Below are 24,257 nucleotides of genomic sequence, written 5' to 3' on the forward strand. Positions count from 1 at the left end.
TACCGTGTGAATACGGCTTCCTTTTCCCCATGAATTTTACTCTTGATAGGGTCAATTAGCCTCGCTTCTAACGGAGAATTTTTTTGACAGCACAAAAGTTTTAATGCAAAGACGGATTATATATAGCAGTTTCCTAATCCATTACTTTCTAGGTTTCTATTTCCAACTCCTAGTGTTTCTGGAGAACTTATAAATAAATAAATAAATGAATAAATACATACATACATACATACATACATATATCTATATCTATATCTATACTATATTAAAAGCACGAAGCCTCTATTGAAATGTTGACCGACTTTTTTACCCTTCATAAGTATATTTTATGGTGGATAAAATTGTAATTGTAATTGTAAATACTAATTATTTTTCTGCATTAGAAAACCAAAAACTGCCGTTTGTTGACTTGTACAACTTATTCTTAATTAGGTTTAGAATTCATTATAAAATTTAGGATTTTTTTGTCAATTAAGGTTACTAATTAATGCTACGTCTTACTTTGTTTAGGTATTCTTTTCTTTTGTTTAGGTATACGATTCACTAAGTTTTTCTTGTTTGGAAAAAACAAAAATTGCCATGTCTTTTCTTTGTTTAGTTTAGGATTCACTATTATTTTCTTTTTGCGGAGGAAAACCAGAAAATTGCCCTTTTTTTAAGAATACAGATTTCCTTTATTTAGGTTTAGGTTCTTTTCTTTGTTTCGGTTTAGCATTGACTAATATTTTTTGGTGGAAAAACTAACAAATTTAGGACTGAAGCATAACTTTTATTATTAATGTAGTCCTTTCAAAATCAACTACAAAAAATTCTATTATAATCATAAAAGACCGAATTAGAATGCACCCGGATATATAGTTATATGCTGAGAAAGAATGTTCGATCTTCAAAAAAGGTAAGGGTAGATTAATCAAAATATAGTTAATATATTCTAATTTTGCGATAGCGATTCATTATTTTATAATCATTTGAAAATAATTACAAGAGTATTTTTTATTGATAAAAAATATTTACAATTTTTATTTGAATCACGGGAAAAAATAAATATGATTCTCTTTTGTTAGTTGTTAACCGGATTGTATCTTGTAGAATGAACTTAAGAATATATAGCTTTTCAATAAAAATTCAGAAAAAAAAACTCTTAAATCTCAAGGATATGTATTCAAAAATTAAAATAATGTAATTATAAAACTGGGTAATATTTAAGTTGAGTATATAGTGACTCACATGATTGAGGGCTTCTATGAGATTAAGCTTCTTGCTATTATCGAGTTATCTAAATATGCTCTAACAATCATTATTTTTAGGAGTCACTTTTTCTATTTAAGTTGTGTCATATACCTCAAAGAACCTTTTAATAAAATACTAATGTGATTTTTTTAAAATTTAATTTAATGAGACAGGGTACACGCGCAAAGCGCGTACCCAAAGACTAATATATATATCCACTTCAAATCCAAATATATTTCAGCCGTTCATCCAATTTATAAAAAAAAAAAAAAAAAAAACAATGAAATATGTATCAAGAAAAGGCCCAGTCTACAAAGATAGGGAACCATTGATTGCATGCAGAGCTTAAAACTCATGCAACGGGCAGCAAAAACCATACACTTGGAAACTGCAGTTCAAACACCCAAAATATCAGTATAAAGGCAACTGAAATTAACCATATTAGAAAGCGTTCATTTAAACACCCAGACAATGTATAACGGTAAAAACTTGTACAAATTACCCCTGTACTTCAAGAGTAAAAAAGATGACCCTTAAAAACATTCAAAGATGTATGTCACGACCTTTCTTCTTTTCCTTTTTTCTGCTTAATTTGTAAGAAATTCAATTCATCTAAAATCCAACTCCTATAGTACATCTGAAGTCATCTTCAGAGAATTTGCAGAAACGGTCCCTCGATTCCCCACCAGCACTTCCTTCCGTCAGGTTAGTACATAGACAGAGAACCCCAGGGTCCAGCAGCCACACGGATAGTAGTTCAAGCGGAGATGTTCTATGAGCCTTCCGGCTTCCGGTCCCTGACGGTGCCACAAGTTTAATCTGTAATGGGTAGGTCAGACAAGCTCAAGTATAAACCTCTTTCATATTCTGTGTACTGCATTAAAACGTGAAGGTTTCATCATCACCAGAAAAAGCACTCAACTTTGCAGCCACTAGCCATGGCCCGAACTAGTATCTTGTTATGAGACCCTGAGCAGTAATACTTGTCAGCATAATCGTTTTGAAGTACTAGAAATAAGCTGGGAAACTCTAAAGAACTTCAAAATTGGATGAAAACAAAAAGACACTAAGGCGCAAGACACCATCTTGATGATACAACTTGAACAAATACAAATAACAGCCTGGAATAAAGTGCAATAAATGCAGAATCGAGATGCATCTTTGTGGCATTTCAATTAACTTAGCCACGTGAAGTGATGACTCCTATCTATGCACTTTAACCACACGCAAAGTAAGAGCAATTGAGTGCTTCAAAATTTGGCTGAGATGATCATTAAAATCCAACACCGTGAAGTGATTCAAAGCATTAGTATGACCTACTAGTGATACTCTGGGAAAACTATACTTGCTTGTTTGCTTGATATTCACAGGAAATCCAGCTCACAATCTTCACAAAACTGAAGATGTTTTACCAAAGAGAACACAAAGCATATGAAATACGGAGTGTCATTATCCCAAAGAAAAATCAAAACAAAGACAGACGGATAAAGAGCCCTAATAAGACACGAGGCCTATTTCCCTTTCACCCGTTTGCCACAGCTTCATGAAGCTAACCAAGGAGCTGTCTTTTTTAATTTTACAACAAGATTACTATTCACAGTGAAAACAATTACAAATTAAAATTACATTGTCAGTACGCCGGGACAGCATTATACTTGAACTGGTTTTCTCCAAGTTCATGGTCTCTATGCCATTTTATCCGACTTTCATCATCAATAGAGACTCATCTTCATGCACTACTTGTTTTAACGCACCCCCCCCCCCCAAACCCAATGGCAGCACAAAAGAACACGGCAAAAGCACCATCTGACAGTACTCTAAAAGCCTATTGAATATTTCCAATCGCAAAAGATATAGGACTTGCAGGAAAGAAGAAAGTGTCCATATCTCAACATACACCACAAAACAAATTTTAGGAGACAAGAATTGTTGACAAATGAAATATACCTATCACCTTTTCCTATCATCAAAGTTACTAGCCTTCTAAAGCATATGTTGGGACCTGCATTAAATTTACAAGATAGCGATGTGAGTAATAGATATAAGTTATCCCATACTAACAATATTCACTTCAATTTCATTGTACCGCATCATGACTTTGGCTTATTTTCTCAAGGCATACGGAGGAAAGGTGGTCATCATATGGAGTCACTAGAACCTCTATTGCGCGAGGACCACCGACGAGGGGGCATGCATAAAAATGGCTTTTGTTTTTCCCCCCATCCAAGGAATGCAAAGTTAGTTCTGTGCTCTTCAGTTTCCTCTCTTTTGGAGGAAGATGTAAAGTAAGTACTGACTATCCGAAATTAAAGTGTAGCATTTATACATGCCCTAATAATTTCGGATTTTGGATCGGATCGGATTAAAATATACCAATCCGAATCCAATCCGAAATCCGAAATTTTAATAAACACAATCCGAAATTGAATGGATCGGTTCGGATTTCGGATATCCGATCCGAATGAACAGCCCTACTTGACTTACCTTTATTGGCTGTAGAAATGTATGTTTTACTTAAAGTCTTTTCTTTTCTCCTAACAGTGTTCTCACCTACAAATGCCTTTTTCCTATCAGTCACTCAGTGGTCCCAATCAACCAGAAAGATGGCCATGGATGAATATTTAACAAGCAGTCTTCATTAGAAGTTAACTATGATTTTCAGTTTAATAAAGCATAAGAATAAGTCTAATTGATATGGCCAGTGATTGATCACAAACACATCTTCCATAAAGGTTTGAGGCAATACAAAGACACTGGAATAGAAATTGGCAAGCTAAATACCCAAACTTCTTCAGAAGAAAACAGTTACTGGAAATTTGGAGCTAAACTGAACAACGCTATTTGCATTCTCAAAAAGAACTTTAGACCCTTACAAAATTTCTAGGAAATAACCATACTATGCATTTTTATTAGTAAATTAGCGATTTAACTTATCCTAGGCAATCAAAAACAAAACTTGATCTATCAACTGACAATCACTGTCTAAAAAACCAATTGCTGGTTAAAAACCCTCTACTCCTACTAAAGTCATGACCAATAAGACTCGAAAAATGTAATTACAAATTCAACTTGGGTCTTATAATACCTCGACAATGTTTTCGACAGGAGAACAGGATATCGTGCGACCCAAACCATTTGAATTGTCATATTGGAGAATCCTCAACTTCCCTTCCTGCAAAATTTAAGGAAAATAAATCATGATGAGAATTTAGAGACGAGAATAGATTTATCTTTAGGACCAAGAAACATAAAAAGTCATTGTTTACCTTGGTTCCATAGACAAGGCCACCACCTACCGAAGGATGGAAGCAAGCGACATTAACCTCATCCTCCGCACTGGGCAGAACTCTCACAAGTTCCATATCAGAAACTCTATAGACCTGATTCGAAAACGTACAAGTTGAAAACTAGAAGAAACAGAATATGCAAAAATAGAAGGGGAAAACCTCTCCTAAAGCTGCCAGCACACAGGCGTCCAATTTCAAGAGATCAATTTAATACTAAGTTTCCCCAATTTAACTGAAGTGCCACTGGGTTTCTTCAACTTCTAGGGTTTTTCTTCACTTCTCAGCTTTCACCTTTAAGGGCTTATTTTATTTGCATGGCGTAGTTGTATTCGACTTAGCTCTTTGAAGCAGATGCCTAATGAAATCACAAAAAATGCTTACTCATAAGCAAGGAAGAAGGGCTGATTTGCATTAATTAAGTTGTTCATGGTACTTTGATAGGGATTAGTCAATTGAACTTGTTGGGGTACATTAGATCAATACATTAATCTATTATGTGGACATATTGTATACCATAACTAAATATTTTATCTTTTAAAGCAATTAGACGTTCTCTAGATTACACTTATCTCTACACAGACACACAAGTCTCTAACTAATCTAAGACGATCCCTGCTAGGTTAAGTTTAAAAAAAACAACTCGGCACTAATTCCAAGTAGTTGATATCACATTAATCGATCATTTGCTTCCATTATGTTATGTTCTTAATCAAATTCGTATTAATTTAGAGAAATTCTAAGTCTTGAGCTACGACTTTCCTCCAAGTAGTTTTAGGTCTAGCTCATCCTGCTTTAGTACATTCACTCATCATACATCAGTGCCCGTCTACTTCCTATCCTTCCAATCACATCCCACTAGACCAGACAGAGAGGTCATGCAACAAAAGGTTAATATAAAGTTCAGACTTTTACTAGTTTGAGCAACAAGGCTCAATTCTCTTATACAGCTAGTTAATGCTGTAGAACAATCTCAAGTTCCCTGGCTGATATAGCAGGCCCACAACCAAGGCCTCAAAGGATTAAGACATACAAAGCACAAGACACAAGCTACATGTGTTTCCTGCTTCATGTTATCATCCATTTTAACATGAATCTAAAAACCTGCAACAAGCATGCCAAGCCAATGGGTAAGCTCAACCCTTGTCAACATTGTAATTATACAAGTGCACCAACGTTCTAGTATATTGCCACAAAACGGGATAAACAAAGTAGCATTGTTTAACAGTTGTATTAAGATTATGTACTGACTCCAGCCCATTTTTTCATTATATAAGGCTAGTAGATCTAAGTACAGAAATCAATTGGTTTCATTAAACTAGCGATATGCTGTGTTTTCAATGAGTTCTACATAAGGAGGCAAAAGATGATATCTTGAGCATTTACATATCCGGGACTGCGACCTAACACAAATAAATGCGTCAGAAGTTCCATAAAGATTAATTATCAATACAATTTTCAAATCATTCAAATCTCATGCATGGATTCTTTATTGTCTGTTAGGGTAGAACATTCATGTGGGATTTTCTTACTTTTTGCGTGTGCGGTACATGTTCCTTCTGTTTCAAATATAAGAAAAGACTTGTAAAAATTTGTTTCATAGATAAAACACTATATCAAGGAACTTTAATTTCTTGAAATTTCGACAGGTTATTAAAAATATTATGATAAGTACATCAAACATATTTAGATGCCCAAAGAGAAAATGTGCAACATAAATTAAGACAAAGTATCAATAAGTGTTTACATGATGTAGCTATAAAAAGCCATGAAAGTAGTATTCTAATAATTTTTTAAGCCCGGCATAAGATGGCTCTCACCTCAAGAATCGTGTAAATGGGTATAGTTGTGTCTCCATCAATAACAACACTTTTAAGTAGTGAACTATGGCGACGCCCATAAGCAAGTAACAGATGCTCTGAAGCTGGAGAAAACTGCAATTACAATGGATGTGGAGCCCCAATCAATGTCTCAGATCAGTAAGCAACAGAGCATAGTCCAAAAAATACAAAGTTAATTATAATGTGTTAATGATTGACTCCTTTTTTTCTTTTGGAGAAGTTATGTGTCAATGCTTGACTAATTTCAAAAAAAGAAGAATTAAACAACTTGTGAGATCCATCTTGACGTCATGCCAAATTCAATTTTTGCATATTGTTTGTTGACTACTATTGGTAATATCTCGCCAGGTACTGGTATGGAGTAATATGGATCAGAACTTCTATTCTATTGATGGGTATATGTAAAGTGCTATGCAAGCTCGATTATACGAGTCAGAATACTGTCCGTAGATGTAAAGAAATCTACAATATAACAATGTCATGAAACTCAATAAAGACTTGACCAGATGAATAACACTTTATGAATTAACGTCTCCTATCTCCTAATTCTCTCTATCTTTGTCCACTTTTTCTCCCTTCTTTCTCCTTTGTCACTTCTGGTACCACATAAAAAATAGATACATTTCATAGAAAGGCTTGTAATTTGCGTGTAACTTTTTGTCAGGAGAGGAGGACCGGCTACACAGTAAAATACTGTGACATTCGAAACTATGGAAGACAAGAAAGAGTCAATCTACCACTAGATAAGGCAACTTTCACATAAAGAGCAGATGTCAGTTCTCAACGAGAGATCAACATCCTGTGCCATCTCTAGACTAACAGATCTTATCATAATCACGTGCTCAATCTCATTTTAGATTTTCATTCGCTACTTTTCTCTTCCATATAGATGTAATATTTTTCCAGTTCCTACAAGTTCTAAAACAAAATGATCAAAACTATTAGATCTAGAGTTTTATTTCCTCAGTCAAAAAAAGGCAAAGAGAAAGAAAAAGATCCAGAGTTTAATATCATAAAGAATGTTCCTTCTCTACCAGAAAACAAGCTTGATCTTACAAAGCCATGTATGTAAATAACACAAACAAAGCATTTACCTGAATTGAAGTTAAACAATGAGCAGCTCTAATTGCTCGAGATGCAAGCACTGAACCAAACCTACACAAGGAGAAAGAGTATCAAGTAACCAACAACCATAGCAGGAAACGAAATAGAGAATGGGGATAAAATACACAAAAAAAAAAGAAAAAGGAATAAAAGAAAAATAGAAGCTACTGTGATTGGGTATTTACGTTGCCTCCTCCAGGGAATATATCCGTAGCTCATACATAACCTGGTGGGCAGCAACTGGATGTCTGGTTGGAGAAGTTCCAGCTGCCATAGTATCATGATGAAGATGGCCATGAAAACCAGGATCAGCATCCACGTTTGGCAGAATACATGCAACACAAGCTGCTAAAAATCTCCCACATGGTGAAAAATGGGCTCCCATTTCACTGAAAATAATACCTCACAGTAAGCATTCAGAAAAGTTCATCTAAAACCATATCTGAGTTCTGACATAAAAATTAGGAACTCTCAAAGGCAGGAAATTTTCTGAAGTATAGGGCTAACTGCTAAGAGGCTAATCATCAACTACTCTAATAGAAATATTGTCCAAGCTAGTTCATCATGACAGCTTAATAGCTCAGTGTCTGTAAAAGCTTATCCATATCAAGCTTCCAAGCCAAAGATTTGAAACAGTAGATATCATTCCCACCTGCAAAGTACAGCATGTGGTATTGTTAAGCGACATCTTTCAGCATGAAGGGGTGCACATGGAACCTTAACATCATGAGGCCATATTCTGAGTTTCACAGTGCAAGGCAATTCAGCAGCCGCTGCTGCAGCCAGCGAAGTAGCTATCTCCGACTGGATGCGACCAATAGAAGTTTGAGAATCACTCTCATCATGCATAACGTTAAGCGAAGCAGCACCAGCACCAGCAACGGGAATCGCTCGAGAGCGTGAAGAACGTTGCCGAGAACCAGATCTTCCGGACCTTGGATGATTATTGCTTGAAATTACCAAGGGAACAGCAGAAGGATTTTCCAGTTCACCATAAGTTGATGGATTAGTGGTAGTACCACTAAGGTTTGGATGAGTTGCTTGTTGGGCAGCCTGGCTTTGGCCAATCAACCATCCTTGCAAAAAAGGCAATTCCCAGTATGCTGGGTCACTAAAAGGGAAAAACTGATTGTTTCTTTCTTCTGGTTGCACATCAGTCTCCATAGGATCAACTAAAGGTTGAGTACCTATATTCTCGTTTTCCCCAACAGAAGAACCAGTATGAGCTTCTTGCGCAGGAGATGCACTTTGCTCAACAGGGGACAATAAAAGTTCATACTGGCCAGACGGAGTTGAATATGTGAGAAGGCGGACAGATGATGAAGTATCTGTTCTGTGCTGTACATTGTCGGTTCCCATATCTATATCAGTTTGCTGCACAGGCATTCTGGGATCACCTCTTGCAATTGACGGCCAGATCAGGAAAGGTAGAGACATGATAGGCAGTTCATTTGCTGAAGCAGATTGATAAGTGGAATGAGCATCAGTCAAATACACAGTAGGGGGAGGGTACTGCAAGTTACCCGGAGAAGTAGCACGTGTCATTGAAGAATCTGATGAATCCAGATCATTGACCTACAAAATAAAGGGTTAATGGCGTCTAAAACAACCAAAATTCACACTTCAAGTCACCAAACACAGTAATACCTCAGCTGTCAAAAGAAATGGGGCAGCATGTGGGTGGAAATGGACAGCACGAAGAGAACGCCGTGTCTTCAGTACAATTGCTGGTGTAGAAGCCTCTCCTCTTCTGTTGTAATGCCATATATAAAGCTGTCATCGATTGCAAAATCAGCACCCATTACCAGAGCTTGGAATATATCACTCAAGAGAATGTTCTCAGGCCAGAATCTTTACCTTGTGGCCTGAAGCAACGGCTAGAACTTCCCCTTGGGCATGGAACGCTATGGATGCGATGGGACGATCTGTAGGAGATGAATATTTCACCAGTTATAATCAAAAGAAAAGAGTAAAGTGCACACAGAGGCTGATCTATAACCATCTGTCTGTGAACCCAGTTACTATTGTAGTATATTAACTTGAGATCTTTCTAGGAACCCATATACTTCAAATCCTGGATCCCCTCTGTGCGCACATTTTCTTCTTTAACTACTGAGATATTACAGGGTATTACAAAAATCTCGCGATCCTATACACTCGGCAGTTTTTGCATCCCACAACCGAACTTCGTGGTCCAAACTTCCACTTGCCAGTATTTCAGGGTACAATGGATGGAAACGAACCTACAGATGTGAACCAGAATGTAAGATCCAGGAACAAAGGTGTTATGCCAAAACATTCAGCAAAGAAAGACAGCCTTACCACCCAAGGTGTCCTGCGGTGTCCACTCAAAACCTTTAAGCACTTCCCAGTTTGGTAGTCAATTATTTTCACCGTGTGATCTCCACTGCCACCATGGAAAAGAAATTATATGTTTGTAAACTTACCAAAGTAGCAAAATTCTAAGTTTAATCCAACCGGAAACAAGTAAAATTGTTGTCTGTCTTATCTATAAGGAGGGAGAATTCACAAATAGCTACACTACAATTTAGCATATATCCAAATATGCTTAGTTAATAGGTAAGTTTGCAAGATGCAGAGAGCTAGACAATTAAGATAATAACTACAATTATATTAAACAGATGGATAAAAAACTAGCATAAGTGCATACCATATCACATATTGTACATGTCTATGTAATCTAAGAGAGACTTACTGAGTAGAAGCAAGTGTCCTCCCATCAGGACTGAATGCTGCTGCAATGGTAGACCTTGGAGGAGGCAACAGTGGACAATACTTGGCCGATAAATGTTGCAGTGACTCTGCCTCTACCCTGCAATATTTAAATGAGACTGACAGAGAAAAAAAAGTGGCAAGATTCTATCAAACATTACAGGGAAAAAAAGGGAGAGCAGAGATTATGAAGTTACCATGATATTAGTCCCCGTCTAGCATCACTTGCCACTTCGCGTTTTAATCCACAGGAGTCAAGAGTACATTTAGTGTTCTCACCCCAAAATTTTCTGGAAGCGCGTTTAGTTCGAGGAGATACCTCCCTTCTTGTTAAGAGCTGAAAGACATTACTGTAGCAGGTAGAAAAATAAACCAAATCAGCAACCAAAATAAAATCAGATAGCACCCTCATTGAGTATGCTCACAAAATACCTATAGGTCAATGAGGCAGCTTATAACTATAATCATTACTTTCATTTGGGACAAGGAAATGAACTATAAATTACCTATAGAATGTTAGAATTGCAAAATCCAAGTCGATAGCACCATTTGAAGCAATATCTAAAAGTACAAGATAAAGATTAAGACTTCTTTCTTTATGAAGATGGTGTCCGAGCCAGCTTTTCCTGACCCGAGGGTCTATTGGAAACAACCTACAAGGTAGGGGTAAGGTCTGCGTACACACTACCCTCCCCAGACCCCACAGTGTGGGATATTATTGGGTATGTTGTTGTTGTTGGTATCCGAGCCAGCTTGTGCACACCTCGACTATTCAATCCGGCACTTTCTTGGTAACTCTTTCCACCAAGGCTTAGGCAGACGAAAACTTATCACCCTGTGTTTTTATCCTCCGCAAGAATTTGAATCTGAGAGTTACCAAGGCTTAGGAGGATAAAAACTTATCACCTAGTGTTTTTATCCTCCGCAAGAATTTGAAACTGAGACCTCATACTTCTCCTCCAACTTCATTGAGCACACCCTTGGGTGCGAAGATTAAGACTTGGTTACGCTGGTAAGCTTCTTTAGGTCCACTGTTCACTAGGAGTTACAGATTTGTATGTCAGCAAAAAATATAGAGAATTACCAGTATTAGACCCACTCGATAGGAAACTGTGGAGGTCGAGCATTAAGGTTGTAGGTTAGGAGGTAGTTGAGCATATTTCTAACTCGTACCAGAATGAGGCTAGGTTGATAGGATTTTGTCTTAGACTGCTAGTGGTCAATGTTGTGTTCACTACTCTTCTGTTTACTGGTTATTATTTTTGTTTTCCATCTACTTACTGGTTCTTGTGATGTTGTCATTATTTATATGGTTTTGTTGATGGTACTGATATATTGTCTCTTTTCGTCTTCTTGAATCGAGGGTCTATCGGAAACAACCTCTCTACCCATCGGGTTAAAGGTAAGGTTTGCATATACAATACCCTCCCAAACTCCACTTGTGGGATTTTACTGGGTCGTTGTTGGTTGTTGGTTTACCAGTATTAGAGGACCTAAATTATTGAATGTTGGATTAAGACGTGTCGAAATGGAGATAGAAACTACTAGTATTGGATTGAGGTATAGTAGTTGTTTCTGTTGTTATTATAGTTGTTGAAACTACAAGATGAAAACATCGGCAATCATCGAAAAGCACACACTTTAACAACATGCCGTCATCTGCCGCTTCAGATCAATCATCAAATCTTAGTTCAATTCCAGACATTTTTTATAAGGAGTTCAATTCCAGACATTAGAGATGGTTAATGAAGAAAAACCAAAGTTTTCAGATCTGTGAATAAGTAAGTAACTAAAGATGCAAAATTGAGATAAAAATTAGGGTTTTAGAGATAGACCTGTGTTTACAATTGGAGTTTCGAGGCGCCGTCGCAGAAGGAGGTGAATTCCGCGAAGTTGACGGCGCACTGCTTGAATTCTCCGGCAAGACAGACGATCTCATGATTTCACCGCATTTCAGTGAACTTAAACAAATTTTATCGGAAAATTCAGATTGATATATATAGAAGAAAATTGAAGTGCGACTTCAATTTTTGAAAATATCCTCGAATTTTGATGAATTTCCCGGGAAAATGGAAAAGGACGGTGAGGGTGTTGAGATCTTGCAGAAGGGCAAAATGGGAAGAGAAAAATTGGAGAAATGAGAAGAGGAAGAAGGAGACGTTAACAGGGCTGGCTGTAATATTTAGACGCTTCGGATTTGGATTTTTCCGGCGTCGGACAGTAATATATTTGCGGATAAATCCTCGAAGGCGCGTGAAGTCACTATCTAACTTTTTAAAAAAAAAAAAAAAATCCAATTGTGGAAAAACTTATATGGAAAAGAAAAAAATATATGAAAAAAGGAATTTAGTGAATGGATATTCGTTAGTATTTTGTTTTACCCTCCATATTTGATATATTTAAATTGAAGTCCTGATTAATTTAAATTTACGATAAAAGACTCATTAGAAATGTTCAACTACTCATAAGTCAAAAATTACAGAATAATTATTAAGGTGAAGAATTAATTAGCTCTAGAAATTGAAATCTAACTTCTGTAAAGCTAAAGCTATATCAACTTATAATATTTACTCAATATTACCAAAAATAAAAATGTCATTAAAATGAGATAATAAACTAAAGTTGGAGAACAGATAAAATCTTGAACCTAGACTTTTAAGAAAGACTTGATATATTGTAGTATAATATTTCAAATTTGTTAGAGGTATATTTTAATATTGTTTCATATATCAATTTGAGTGAGTTTTCACTGATTTTATCTCAGCGTGAGCTCTTGTGGATTTATTAATTGGGTTATTTTTACTTGTTTTGGCATTTGTTGTATAAAATTATTGGACCGATTAATATAAATTTGTATGTAGCATTTATATTAAGCGTAAGTACAAATGTAAAAGTAAAGCAACAACAATAACAACAACCCAGCAAAATTCCGAGGAAGGTAGTGTGTACGCAGACCTTACCCTACCCCGAAGGGATAGAGAGGCTGTTTCCGAAAGACGCTCGGCTCAAGAAAACAAAAAGTCAAAAATGAGACAATATTAGTATCAGCAAAGAAATCATATAAAAAACAGGAACAACATGAAAATCAGAAGAAAGATGCAAAGCAAAAGCGATAGCTCGTAAATAGTTCCTGCGCTGAAAAGTGAAATAGTAACACACAACATTGTCACTAACTATCATAGACAAAAACCTTACGAGACTGGTTAAAGTAAAGCAATTATTTATTTAAATATAAAAAGTGGAATAGATAAAAATGAAATTAAGAGATTATATATGTTGTTCCTTTTACGTTACTCCCTCCGGTCCAAAATAAGTGATTTTTAAGCCTTCTTTTTGTGGTCCAAAATAAGTGATTTTTTCAGATTTCAAGAATAATTAATTATTTTTTTTTTATATTGTCCTTGGAGTAAATAGTGTTGGAGTATGTGTTAGGAGTGTTCATGTGAGATAGTAAAGGTTAATATGGTCAATTTCATTGCTCATTAATGTTAAAAGGTGAATTTCTTAATTTATGCGAAAACATTCAAAAAATCACTTATTTTGGACCGGGTGAGTATTAATTTTCAGAGGACTTCAAATGTTAAATAACTAAATTCTAAATTTTATTCTCACGTTTCTAAATTACACGTGGCAAAACCCAGTTTAAGATAATTATGTTGACTAAATCTTATTATCCGTACTTCTTTATCACTATAAATAGTCCACCTTCGTTATTCTTGTATCTCGAAACTCAACTGTAAAACACAGAAAAAATACTGAAAAAGACTCAAAATTTGCTCTTATATTCTTTCAATTTATCATATATTTTACTTATGGCAATGAGTTTGCCTCATCAAATCGGAGCATTATCAGGAACGGCCATATCATCGGAAACTGAAAGTGTTTCCGGCGAAGCTCCGGCAAAAACAACACTTACTACATCAGCATTACGGAGAGCTTCGGTTACAAATCTCCGAGTATCGATGCAAAATTCAGGAACTGAAGCAGATAAAGTGCTAACATCACCACCTTTGAGTCCGGTGACGTGTCACGCGCTAACGGAGGCGCGTGATGCTTTAGCGGAGACGGCGGAGGTGGAGAAGGAGGACAAACTTGGGAAAGGAGTGCCGGTATATGTGATGATGCCGTTGGACAGTGTGAAAATGGATAATACGGTGAATCGTAAGAAGGCGATGAAGGCGAGTTTACAGGCGTTGAAGAGTGCTGGAGTTGAAGGGATAATGATGGACGTGTGGTGGGGATTGGTGGAGCGGGACGCGCCGGGAGAGTACAATTGGGGTGGTTATACGGAGCTTTTGGAAATGGCGAAAAAGCAAGGGCTTAAAGTTCAGGCTGTGATGTCGTTTCATCAGTGTGGCGGAAACGTCGGTGACTCTTGTTCGTGAGTAGCATAATAACTATACTATTTTGAATGAGTTTAAGTTTTATACCTGCTATTACAAGTTAAAATTCATGATAGTATAAAAAGATTTGTACACGATTAGTGTATATAACTTAAATTCTTTCAAATCGTTAGTATTTCTTTAGTGATCTCTTGAAGATAATTCGAATTGTTATTTCTCTAGTAATCTTCTCTTGAAGATACTGTATATTTTGAAGCTGTTTTTCAACTTACATTACTTCATGTAGGATTCAAGCTGGAATTAGTTAAAGAAGCTAATTTACTTTTTTTCTTTTTGCTCTTTCTATAACTATTAGTAAGCATTTAATAGTGTAGTGTATAGTATAATGTAAATATATATAATTACTTTTTAAGTAGGAGTACTTTTCGATAGCTGATTTATAGGATCTGAGGAAGGGGAATAGGGGAACAGGTGAAGACAAGCAAAAAGTTGCATAATCATACAATTTAAACTTAAACATGTCAATCTTGTCCTTAAACTTAAATGGGGGTTTAAAACCTAGAATTGTTCAAGTATCCTCATAATCTAAGAACTTCCGATCAATTTTAGTTGGTGCACTCCTTCGGATATTAGGCACTAACAACATTTAGCAACTCCTTTAGGTCCTGATGGGGGCTTGTTAGGGTATCAGTAAACATGACATCATTGTTTTTGTGTTTAATTAAACATTCCTGGAAACATGTAACAATATTTCTGTTTCATTTGTATGTCTATTTTGCTTTAGAATTAAAGGGGTAGTTACATTATGTTACAAGGATGGAATAAGCAAGCCAAGTACGAATTGGTTTCTATGTTGCTTCGTCAAGATCTGTGCTTTTTTGAAAAAAGAGTCTGAACAAATCTTTTCTGATAAACATGTATCAGCAGGCTGAATTTGGTTAACTTGGCCTCTTGGAAAACATGAAGTCATCAAAAGTCATTGATATTTTGGCTATCAACACAGCAGAGTTATTTGCAGTGTATAGAAATATTGAATGTGATGAAGTGTTTGAGTTGGAAGAGTATGTTGATCAGTGATTTGATGACTGCTAATATTAGTAGTTGTTTGAAACTGTTTGTTGTAATCCTGTCTTGCCGAGTGTATGTGTATAAAGAGCTCTTCTGAACATGTAGATCCACAAAGAATTCATGGTCACATTGTTAACCACTTTATTGTTGATTAACTTCTAAGATCCGGTGATAACTGGAGAATGCAATATCTCCACCTATTTAGTGATCATCTATTATTCGTTTCTTGTCTTCTTAATAGTCAGTTTTTATATTCTAGGATCCCTCTTCCAGGGTGGGTCGTTGAAGAGATTGACAAGGATCCTGACCTTGCATATACGGATCAATGGGGAAGGAGGAATCATGAATATATCTCGCTTGGTTGTGATACTCTTCCTGTCCTTAAAGGGAGGACTCCTGTTGAATGTTACTCCGACTTCATGAGAGCATTTAGAGATAGATTTGAGAATCTGCTAGGGGACACTATTGTGGTAAGTTTTCACATTTTTTAACCTTAAGCTATGCTGAATGAAATTGCTTATCCAAGTGTGTGGAAGCTCAAGCTTTTTTAACCGGTTTATGTACTCTAGGAAATTCAAGTTGGCATGGGTCCAGCTGGAGAGCTACGTTATCCATCCTACCCTGAAAAAGATGGAATATGGAAATTTCCCGGTATCGGAGCTTTTCAGTGTTATGACAAGGTATACATCAATCTTCTTTTGTTTCCATTTTGTTCTGTATTTCTTGAAAAAAACTTTTGAATGTCATATCTTTGATGAACTGTTCTCACATATCTTATGTTTTGTAGTATATGCTCAGCAGCTTAAAGGTTGCAGCAGAAGAAGCTGGCAAGCCTGAGTGGGGTTACACTGGTCCGACGGATGCAGGCGAGTATAACAACTGGCCAGAAGATACAACCTTTTTCAAGAAAGAAAGTGGTGGTTGGGATTGTCCATATGGTCAGTTCTTCCTCACATGGTATTCTCAAATGCTCTTGGACCATGGTGAGAGAATATTGCAGTCCACCAAAGCTATATTTGAGAACAAGGGCGTCAAGATATCAGTTAAGGTAGCAGGCATTCATTGGCACTATGGAACCCGGTCCCATGCCCCTGAACTCACAGCAGGGTACTACAACACCCGTTTCCGAGATGGTTACCTTCCAATTGCTCAGATGCTTGCTCGACACGATGCTATTTTCAACTTCACATGTATTGAGATGCGAGATCATGAGCAGCCACAGGATGCACGATGTGCACCTGAGAAGTTGGTTAGACAAGTAGCATTAGCAACACGGGAAGCTCAAGTTCCACTAGCTGGCGAGAATGCTTTGCCCCGATACGATGAGTTTGCACATGAGCAGATCCTCCAAGCTTCCTCATTGAATATCGACAGCCAATCCGACAATAGACAAATGTGTGCATTTACTTATCTGAGGATGAATCCAGACCTCTTCCATCCCGACAACTGGAAAAGGTTTATCGCATTTGTGAAGAAAATGAATAACGGAAAAGATGTGCACCATTGTCGGGAACAAGTGGAACGGGAGGCTGAGCATTTTGTGCATGTTACTCAGCCTCTAGTGCAAGAAACTGCAGTTGCCCTCATGCAATGAGCATATTCTCAGCTGTATACTTCTGCCGCTTGTATATGTATGAAATGTATTATAGTGCAATCTTGAAAGATTGGGATATCATATTTTGAAGATATTCCTGAATAATATTGTACGTACTCTCCTTTATTTTCCAATGCTAGCATAGAGGAAAATACCTAGGTTTGCCATGCCAATGCTTCACTCACATGGTATGTTTTTGATATCCAGAAAAATATCGACTTTCTCTTGAACAATAAAAAAAACAAGTAAAATTATGTTTTTTCCCCATCTATCAAAGCCCTACAGCTTGTAGTAGAAATGGCGTGGGGTAGCTACTATTTAAGGTTGTATTTATTTTTTATCCAGCAATTCTAATGTTGAGCAAAAATAGTCATTACTCTATTAAAATTAATATGAAAAGACATTTTTACCCTTTCTTCCATTGCTTTTCTTCCCAAACCCTCGCTTCTCTCTCAAGTTCGATACCCACTCGTTTTTCGTTTTCTTTCCAGGAGATATCCTAGTTTCAATTTCGTTTTCTTGCATTAGCAAAAGCTTGGCTGAGCTGTTGCAGAAGATCAACCAAGCAATGGCTTCGCATAAGTGGCTTCCCCAATGTGTAGAAACCTTTTGCTGCTGCAACCACTTGTAATGTCTTCCCATTGCATATCTTAATTATCTGCAGAGAGTTTTGGCATCATCAAAATCCGAACAAATGCAAAACCAGAAGAAAAGAAAGAAAATAAGGTACCTGTAATTCGAAATAGTCGTCATCTCGCCTTGCTTTAGCATCGTTACAATCAACTCTTTTCAAACCTGAAATAGCGCATTTAGAAGAAATGCACGATAATATTCTGGAAGTTCCAGTTGAAGTGAGAAGAATATCGAAAGGGAGAAGTAAACCATAGTTAGTATAGGCGGAGAGAGGTTAGAGAAAGAGAAGACATGATAAATCCAGCAAATAAATTATCCTTTAAACGCTGCATTAAAGATGGAGATTTAGTAATTGTATACGAAAGACATGATACTATGAAAGCAGTAAAAGTCAGTGAGGATGGTGTTCCGCAGAATCGGTTTGGTGCATCCAATTACAAAAATTAAGGACACTTAGTCCTGAACTTAGAATTATAAGTTCAAAAGTTAAGGATACTTGGTCTTGAACTTAGACTAACAAACTCAAAAATTAAGGACAATAAGTCCTGAACTTACGGTTACAAGTTCAAAAGTTAAGGACATGTAGTCGTGAAGTCCTGAAGTTAAGTTTAAAAGTTAAGGACATGTAGTCGTGAAGTCCTGAACTTAGAGTTACAAGTTCAAAAGTTAAGGACAAGTAGTCCTGAAGTTAAGTTCAAAAGTTAAGGACATGAGCAGAAGGGTATTTTCGTCCGGGCAGTTAAAGTTTATTAAAGCAGTGACTAAAGACTAAAGATATTTTAAAAAGTGACTTAAAAGTAAATATATATGTCATTAGTGGCTAACCGTGCACTTCTCCCACAGCTTGTATTGTATCGTATTGTTATTTTAAATATAATATTTGTTTAGCATTGTTACTTAAATTTTATTGAATCATATCGTTAAATCCGTCGTTACATAAAATGACAAAAAGTGCTACATTATGTAACGTCCGATTTGGTGTGATCGCGTTATTACCTTGCTTTGTTCTCTCATCTTGTCTTTCTCTCTTATTAAATAAACTTATTTTATCCTTTATCCTACATTTTTACGTAATAATTCTATTTCTATCCTTTTTTTTTTCTTTATAATATTGCAATTTTATTCTTCATATTACTGGTGCATCACATCATGAAATGTTGGCAAACGATACAATCTATCCAAATATTTTATTCATCAAAACAACATAATGCAATATAGTACAATACAATACGATACATTATGAGATACATATAACAACCATTCAAACGAGCTGTTGGTGGATAGAGTTATTCGGTACCTGTACTGATGGAAAATAGCCGATACTCCGTAAAATTATTTGAAGTAGATAAATTTTTGGTCGGTAGATAAATTTTCCAGCCAACTACGTTATTGACTTATTGTATCTAAGATTCATGCACCAAATTTCACATCAATATTTAATTAGTGACAGCTCCATTTATATAAAATGAAAATTCTAAAGTTAATAGTGGAGTAAAATACAAGTCTGATGCTTTGACTAGAAATCGGGGAAGAAAAGGAAATGAAATGAAAATGAGTGAATCCTAATTAGTCGGTTTTCAAACCGATGTCAAACACTAGGCGGAAAACCTATATATATATATATATATATATATATATATATATATATATATATATATATATTAAAAGCACGAAGGCCCTTACGAAATATCGTTCGTCTTTTTTATCCTTTTCAAATAGAGTTTGCAGGGGATAAAATAGTCATTTTGTTTATTTTACTATATTTAGGAATAATCATTTAATTAATTTTCTGTTATTTAGGAACAATTATTTAATTATTAATCTAATACTTAAAACTTCTATTTTTGAATTTCTTTTAGATCTAAAAGTTCAAACACTTTTAACTAAAACTAGGAAAGTTTTCATTATTCAATAAAACTAAAAAAGTTTCGTCTTTCTACTAAATTAGGAAAATTTTATTCACTTTCAAGGAAAGTATCGTAAGAAATTTTTTAGTTTATAAACTTTTAACAAATTACTTCTTCAAATAATATTAGGTAAAAACTAATTTTCTTTTTGGTTTTGGAGTCTTTATTTTCTGATAAATCATTAAACTATACATTATTTTACTTTATATAAATCATTTCCTGTTTCAAATTATATACCCAATTTTCTTTTATAAAAGAAGTGACAATTCTATGTTTTCATCATCAAACTTTACGTTATTCGAGTAGTTCGAGTAGCAACTATAAAACTAAGAATTTTTAGGTTCTTCTTTGAGCAATTTTTTTATGGTAGTTGAATTTTGCATTCACGCGTTTATATTAGTAGTTAAATTTTACATTCACGTATTTATATTAATAATTAAATTTTATATTCACGTATCAATAAGTACATCTTTATTGTGGTATTCTTAATTGTGAACCTTGATTGAACATGGGCCTGTTTGGACAAAAACTCAAAAATTATTTATATTTTTAGTTGTTTTATAATTTTTGCAGTATTTCTTATTAACTAAAGAAATAGAATAATTCACATTTTGCTTGTGAGAACAAAATAAAAGACCATTTGTCGGGTAGATGAATATCTTGTGTGTTTTTTAGAATGAACTTAAGAATATATATTTGTCAAAAAAATTCAAAAAAGAAAAACTCTTAAATTGTCGAGAGTTTATGTGCTCCTAATGAAAATATAAAGAAACACGAGAACTTGTGAAATTATTGTAATGAATAAATCTTAAGTTGAAAATATTGACTAAGATGATTGAGGACTTCTATTACCATTATTCTTCATTTATTCAGTTGCTAAACAGAATCAATAATTATCATTTTCAGGAACTCATACTTTTTTCTTAAACTTATTTTACAACTAAAATATAATCAGCTAACAAAGTATTTATGTGATTTTTAAAAAATATATACTTGTTGTGACGGGACACACGCGCAACGCGCGTATTGTATAACTAATATATATAATTATAAAACCATGAATATAGTGTCGGTTTACCAAAATAGCCTTAAAATATCTATTTCATATTGGATAAAATTGTAATAACTAAACTTTTGCCTAATATCTAGACTTTGAGTTCAATTAAGATTTCTAAATAACGTTTGTAGAGGAGACCACTTAAAGAATCTTAGTTTGAATAGCCGTGCTACTGGGTTGATTACAATCTGTATTTACTTCCATGTGTAGTATTCCTTCGAATAGGGAAAATCGTAAGGTAAACATTTTTTCTAAAACTAATACGTAGGTTTCCAAAGTAAATTGTGAAATAATATGTATCATGAATGAGTTAGACGAAAAACCTAGGAGATATAGTTGAACAAAACTAATTAAGCTAATGGATTATTTTCATATTGTCGCGACTCTAAATCCAGACCCGGTCGTAATGACGCCTCTCGTGAAGACAAGGCCAGCTGACACAACACCCAATTAAATTGACAAATAATAATTCCTAATTAAGTCATAAAACAGGATAAATTCCACAATAAAGTAAACGAAAAAGGGTCAAAAATGTCCCTGGACTATTGGGGTTGGTACAATAATACCCTCCATCCACCTATTTTGCAAAAATTACCCTCACCGTTATCTTTTTGGCTCAAAATTTCCCTTACGACTAACAGCCATGTTAGGTAAAAAAAACTTAAATAATTTTCACGTGTCATCGTCCAATTGGCTTAGCTTAAAACTCACCTAAATTAAAATAAATCACCCACATTCTAAGACCCATAAACAAAAATACTTTTTCATAGTCTATCCTTCTTCCTCTCCCTATTTCGTTTCTTTCTCCTCTTTCTTTTCAAAAATATTCCAGCATCTAGAACTCTCATACACCCATTTTTTCCTAAGCAAACAAAACTGTCTCTTATAGTTAATCACCTTCCTCTTCCTATTTCTTTCTCTATTAAATGTACACATCAATACTCCTATTTTTCCATCATAGAAATACCATTCATATCAATTTTTCTTACTACACTTCACTGCTTCATACAATTAGCTCAATCAAGTGTTTATTACAGTCACATTCTCCAATAAGTCATATTCTCAGTCATAGGATCCAAATATTCCTTTTGATTTAACCGTCCCTTTTTTAAAATTAGCGGTGTTGATATAACTTGAAGAGCACCCTCGTACAATAACTTAATTTATGGACATGATCGGATGTTCAGATTATGGTAAGCTACTGTAGAAGAAAAAAGTCGAGGTTCGAGCAGAGATCAAATAAAACTCTGGTATAATCGAAACTGGATGCGGAGTTGTCAGGAAATATACAACGAAAAATATTGCAAATGTTCAGTGACCATTACCATTGACACTCTGTTAGTATTCATATATTCACGTGAAAGTTGTATGACATAAAGTATTGGCGACTAAAAATTTTGGTTGTTTGAAATAAAACTTTAATGGTGTTTGTGGTGATTATTCAAATAGAGTACACGGTCAAAAAAAGGATGAGAAGAAGAAGAAGAACATGAACGCACACACGCTAGGGGGAGGGGAGTGGAGGGGGTAGAGATTTTTTGAGACGGGGGGTATTATTGTACCAACTCCAATAGTTTAGGGGCAGGTTTGACCCTTTTTCGTTATTTTAATTTAGGTGAATTTTAAGTTAGGCCAATGGGACGATGACATGTGAAAATTAATTAAATTTTTTTTACCTAACAGGGTTGTTAGTCGTAAGGGCAGTCTTGAGCCGAAAAGATAACGGAGAGGGTAATTTTTGCAAAATAGGTGGGCGGGGGTATTATTTTACCAACTCCAATAGTCTAGGGGCAGTTTTGGCCCTTTTTCGTAATGTAAAATATAACAACCGTGGAAAACCATACACAATCCGACATCGGGGTGTCACCAGTCACAAGCATCTAACATAAGTCTAGGAATACAGAAAAGGGACTACACAGTCTATTACAGAAATCCAGTACAAGGGAAAGAAATAATGATAAGAGGGAGAAACGTTGGGCTGCAAGCGCCAAGCAGCTACCTAGTGGACTCCGAAAATCTGCTGGAAGCTATCGACTCTCCCTAGCAGGACCTGAAACGCCTGAATCTGTACACAGGGTGCAAGGAGTAAAGTGAGTACTCCAACTCAGTGAGTAATAATAATAAATGAAGACTGAGCGATAAGAAATCACGTAAAAACACAACAACATGCTGTAAAGTGCAATAAAACAGTGAAATCTCATAAAACACCTTAGTTCAGTATAAGCTTCTTCAAAATACCTTTTTAACAAATAAACAAGTAAATGAAAGGCAGCTAGGAAAGATAAACACATAAAATCCGCCCTTCGGGCACAATGTCAACAGAATCATCCCCTCGGACAAAAACATGGAACAACACCAGCCCCTCGGGCTATATCCTATATCACAATAGGTATTCGCGCTCACTGAAGGTGTACAGACTCCGGGAGGGGCCCCTTACGGCTCAAGCGCAATATCAAGCCATCTCGTGGCATAATCAATAGGCTCTCGGCCTCATATCAAGCCATCTTGTGGCGTACAATCTCAGGCCCTCGGCCTCATAATCATAAATCAATGTATTACTGTTGCGGCGTGCAGCCCGACCCACAAGTATCCTCACAACACAGGCCCTCGGCCTTACTAAGTCAAAATCTCATAAGTCATTCGGGCAACAGTAAAACATGATGCTCAGCCCAAAATATTATTTGAAATATCATTTATGTGTTAAAACAGAGTAAACATAGATGAGTTATGAAAATTGTATAATATAGCATGACTTAGTACAAATATAAAAATCAAAACAGTAAGGAAATAGCAGTAAAAATCCCCTAAGGGTCCAAATAGTTGGAACGAGGCCCAAATATGGCATTCAGCCAAAAACATGATGATAACAAACAGTTTTCAATTAAATACGCGGTAAAACAGTCATTCGGTATGGATTAAGTCGCAATCCCCAACGGTGCACGACCCCACGCTCGTCTTCTAGTGTGTGCATTACCTCAATATAGCACAACAATGTGAAATTCGGGGTTTCATACCCTTAGGAGAACATTTACAATTATTACTCACCTCTATCCGGTCCAAACTCTAGCCTGCGATGCCTTTGCCTCTCGAATCGGCCTCCGGATGCTCCAAATCTAACCGAAATCAGAATCGCGGCGTCAAAATATGCTAAGGGAACGAAGCTCATGCGAAAACAATCAATTTCTAATATAAATCCCGAAATTAACCAAAACTCGACTCCGGGCCCACGTCTCGAAATTCGATAAAATTTACATTAATAGATTCCTTATCTCCCCACGAGTTCATACATATCAAAAGTCCCGAAATTTGACTACAAATGGTCCCTTAAATCCTCAAGTCAAGGTCTCCATTACCAAGCCCTAATCCCCAATTTTTAACCCTTAATTTCCATTAATCTTAGGTCAAATCAGTGAAATAATACCATAGGATCAATTATTAGGTTCAAAAATCTTACCTCCAGACG

General features: G+C 35.7%; 2 protein-coding genes across 10 annotated transcripts; one reads left to right on the forward strand and one right to left on the reverse strand.

Annotated features, from left to right (window-relative positions):
- Positions 1-1,641: 1,641 nt before the first annotated feature.
- Positions 1,642-12,401, reverse strand: LOC107782769 (uncharacterized). Of its 9 annotated transcripts, none has more exons than XR_012696868.1 (16): positions 12,028-12,401; positions 10,390-10,542; positions 10,176-10,292; positions 9,782-9,866; positions 9,594-9,702; positions 9,317-9,384; positions 9,107-9,232; positions 8,983-9,034; positions 8,112-8,913; positions 7,645-7,848; positions 7,450-7,510; positions 6,335-6,448; positions 4,497-4,872; positions 4,316-4,402; positions 3,178-3,232; positions 1,642-2,199 (listed from the first exon to the last, which is right to left on the reverse strand). XR_012696868.1 is itself a non-coding variant. In XM_075225756.1 (16 exons), the coding sequence occupies exons 1-15, from the start codon at positions 12,129-12,131 to the stop codon at positions 3,206-3,208; spliced, it is 2,223 nt and encodes a 740-aa protein (XP_075081857.1). In that variant the 5' UTR covers positions 12,132-12,401; the 3' UTR covers positions 1,642-2,199; positions 3,185-3,205. The 9 variants fall into 9 exon arrangements, 6 of the variants coding, with proteins under 6 accessions (XP_075081857.1, XP_075081856.1, XP_075081858.1 ...); XM_075225756.1 differs by having other exon boundaries at positions 3,185-3,232; positions 4,497-4,610; XM_075225755.1 differs by having other exon boundaries at positions 4,497-4,610.
- A 1,521-nt stretch (positions 12,402-13,922) lies between these two features.
- Positions 13,923-17,370, forward strand: LOC107782776 (beta-amylase 1, chloroplastic). The gene is made up of 4 exons (XM_016603713.2): positions 13,923-14,573; positions 15,863-16,073; positions 16,173-16,283; positions 16,391-17,370. The coding sequence occupies exons 1-4, from the start codon at positions 14,005-14,007 to the stop codon at positions 17,195-17,197; spliced, it is 1,698 nt and encodes a 565-aa protein (XP_016459199.2). The 5' UTR covers positions 13,923-14,004; the 3' UTR covers positions 17,198-17,370.
- Positions 17,371-24,257: the final 6,887 nt, after the last annotated feature.

This window comes from Nicotiana tabacum, chromosome 11, assembly GCF_000715075.1.
Source record: "Nicotiana tabacum cultivar K326 chromosome 11, ASM71507v2, whole genome shotgun sequence".
Taxonomy (NCBI): domain Eukaryota; kingdom Viridiplantae; phylum Streptophyta; class Magnoliopsida; order Solanales; family Solanaceae; genus Nicotiana; species Nicotiana tabacum.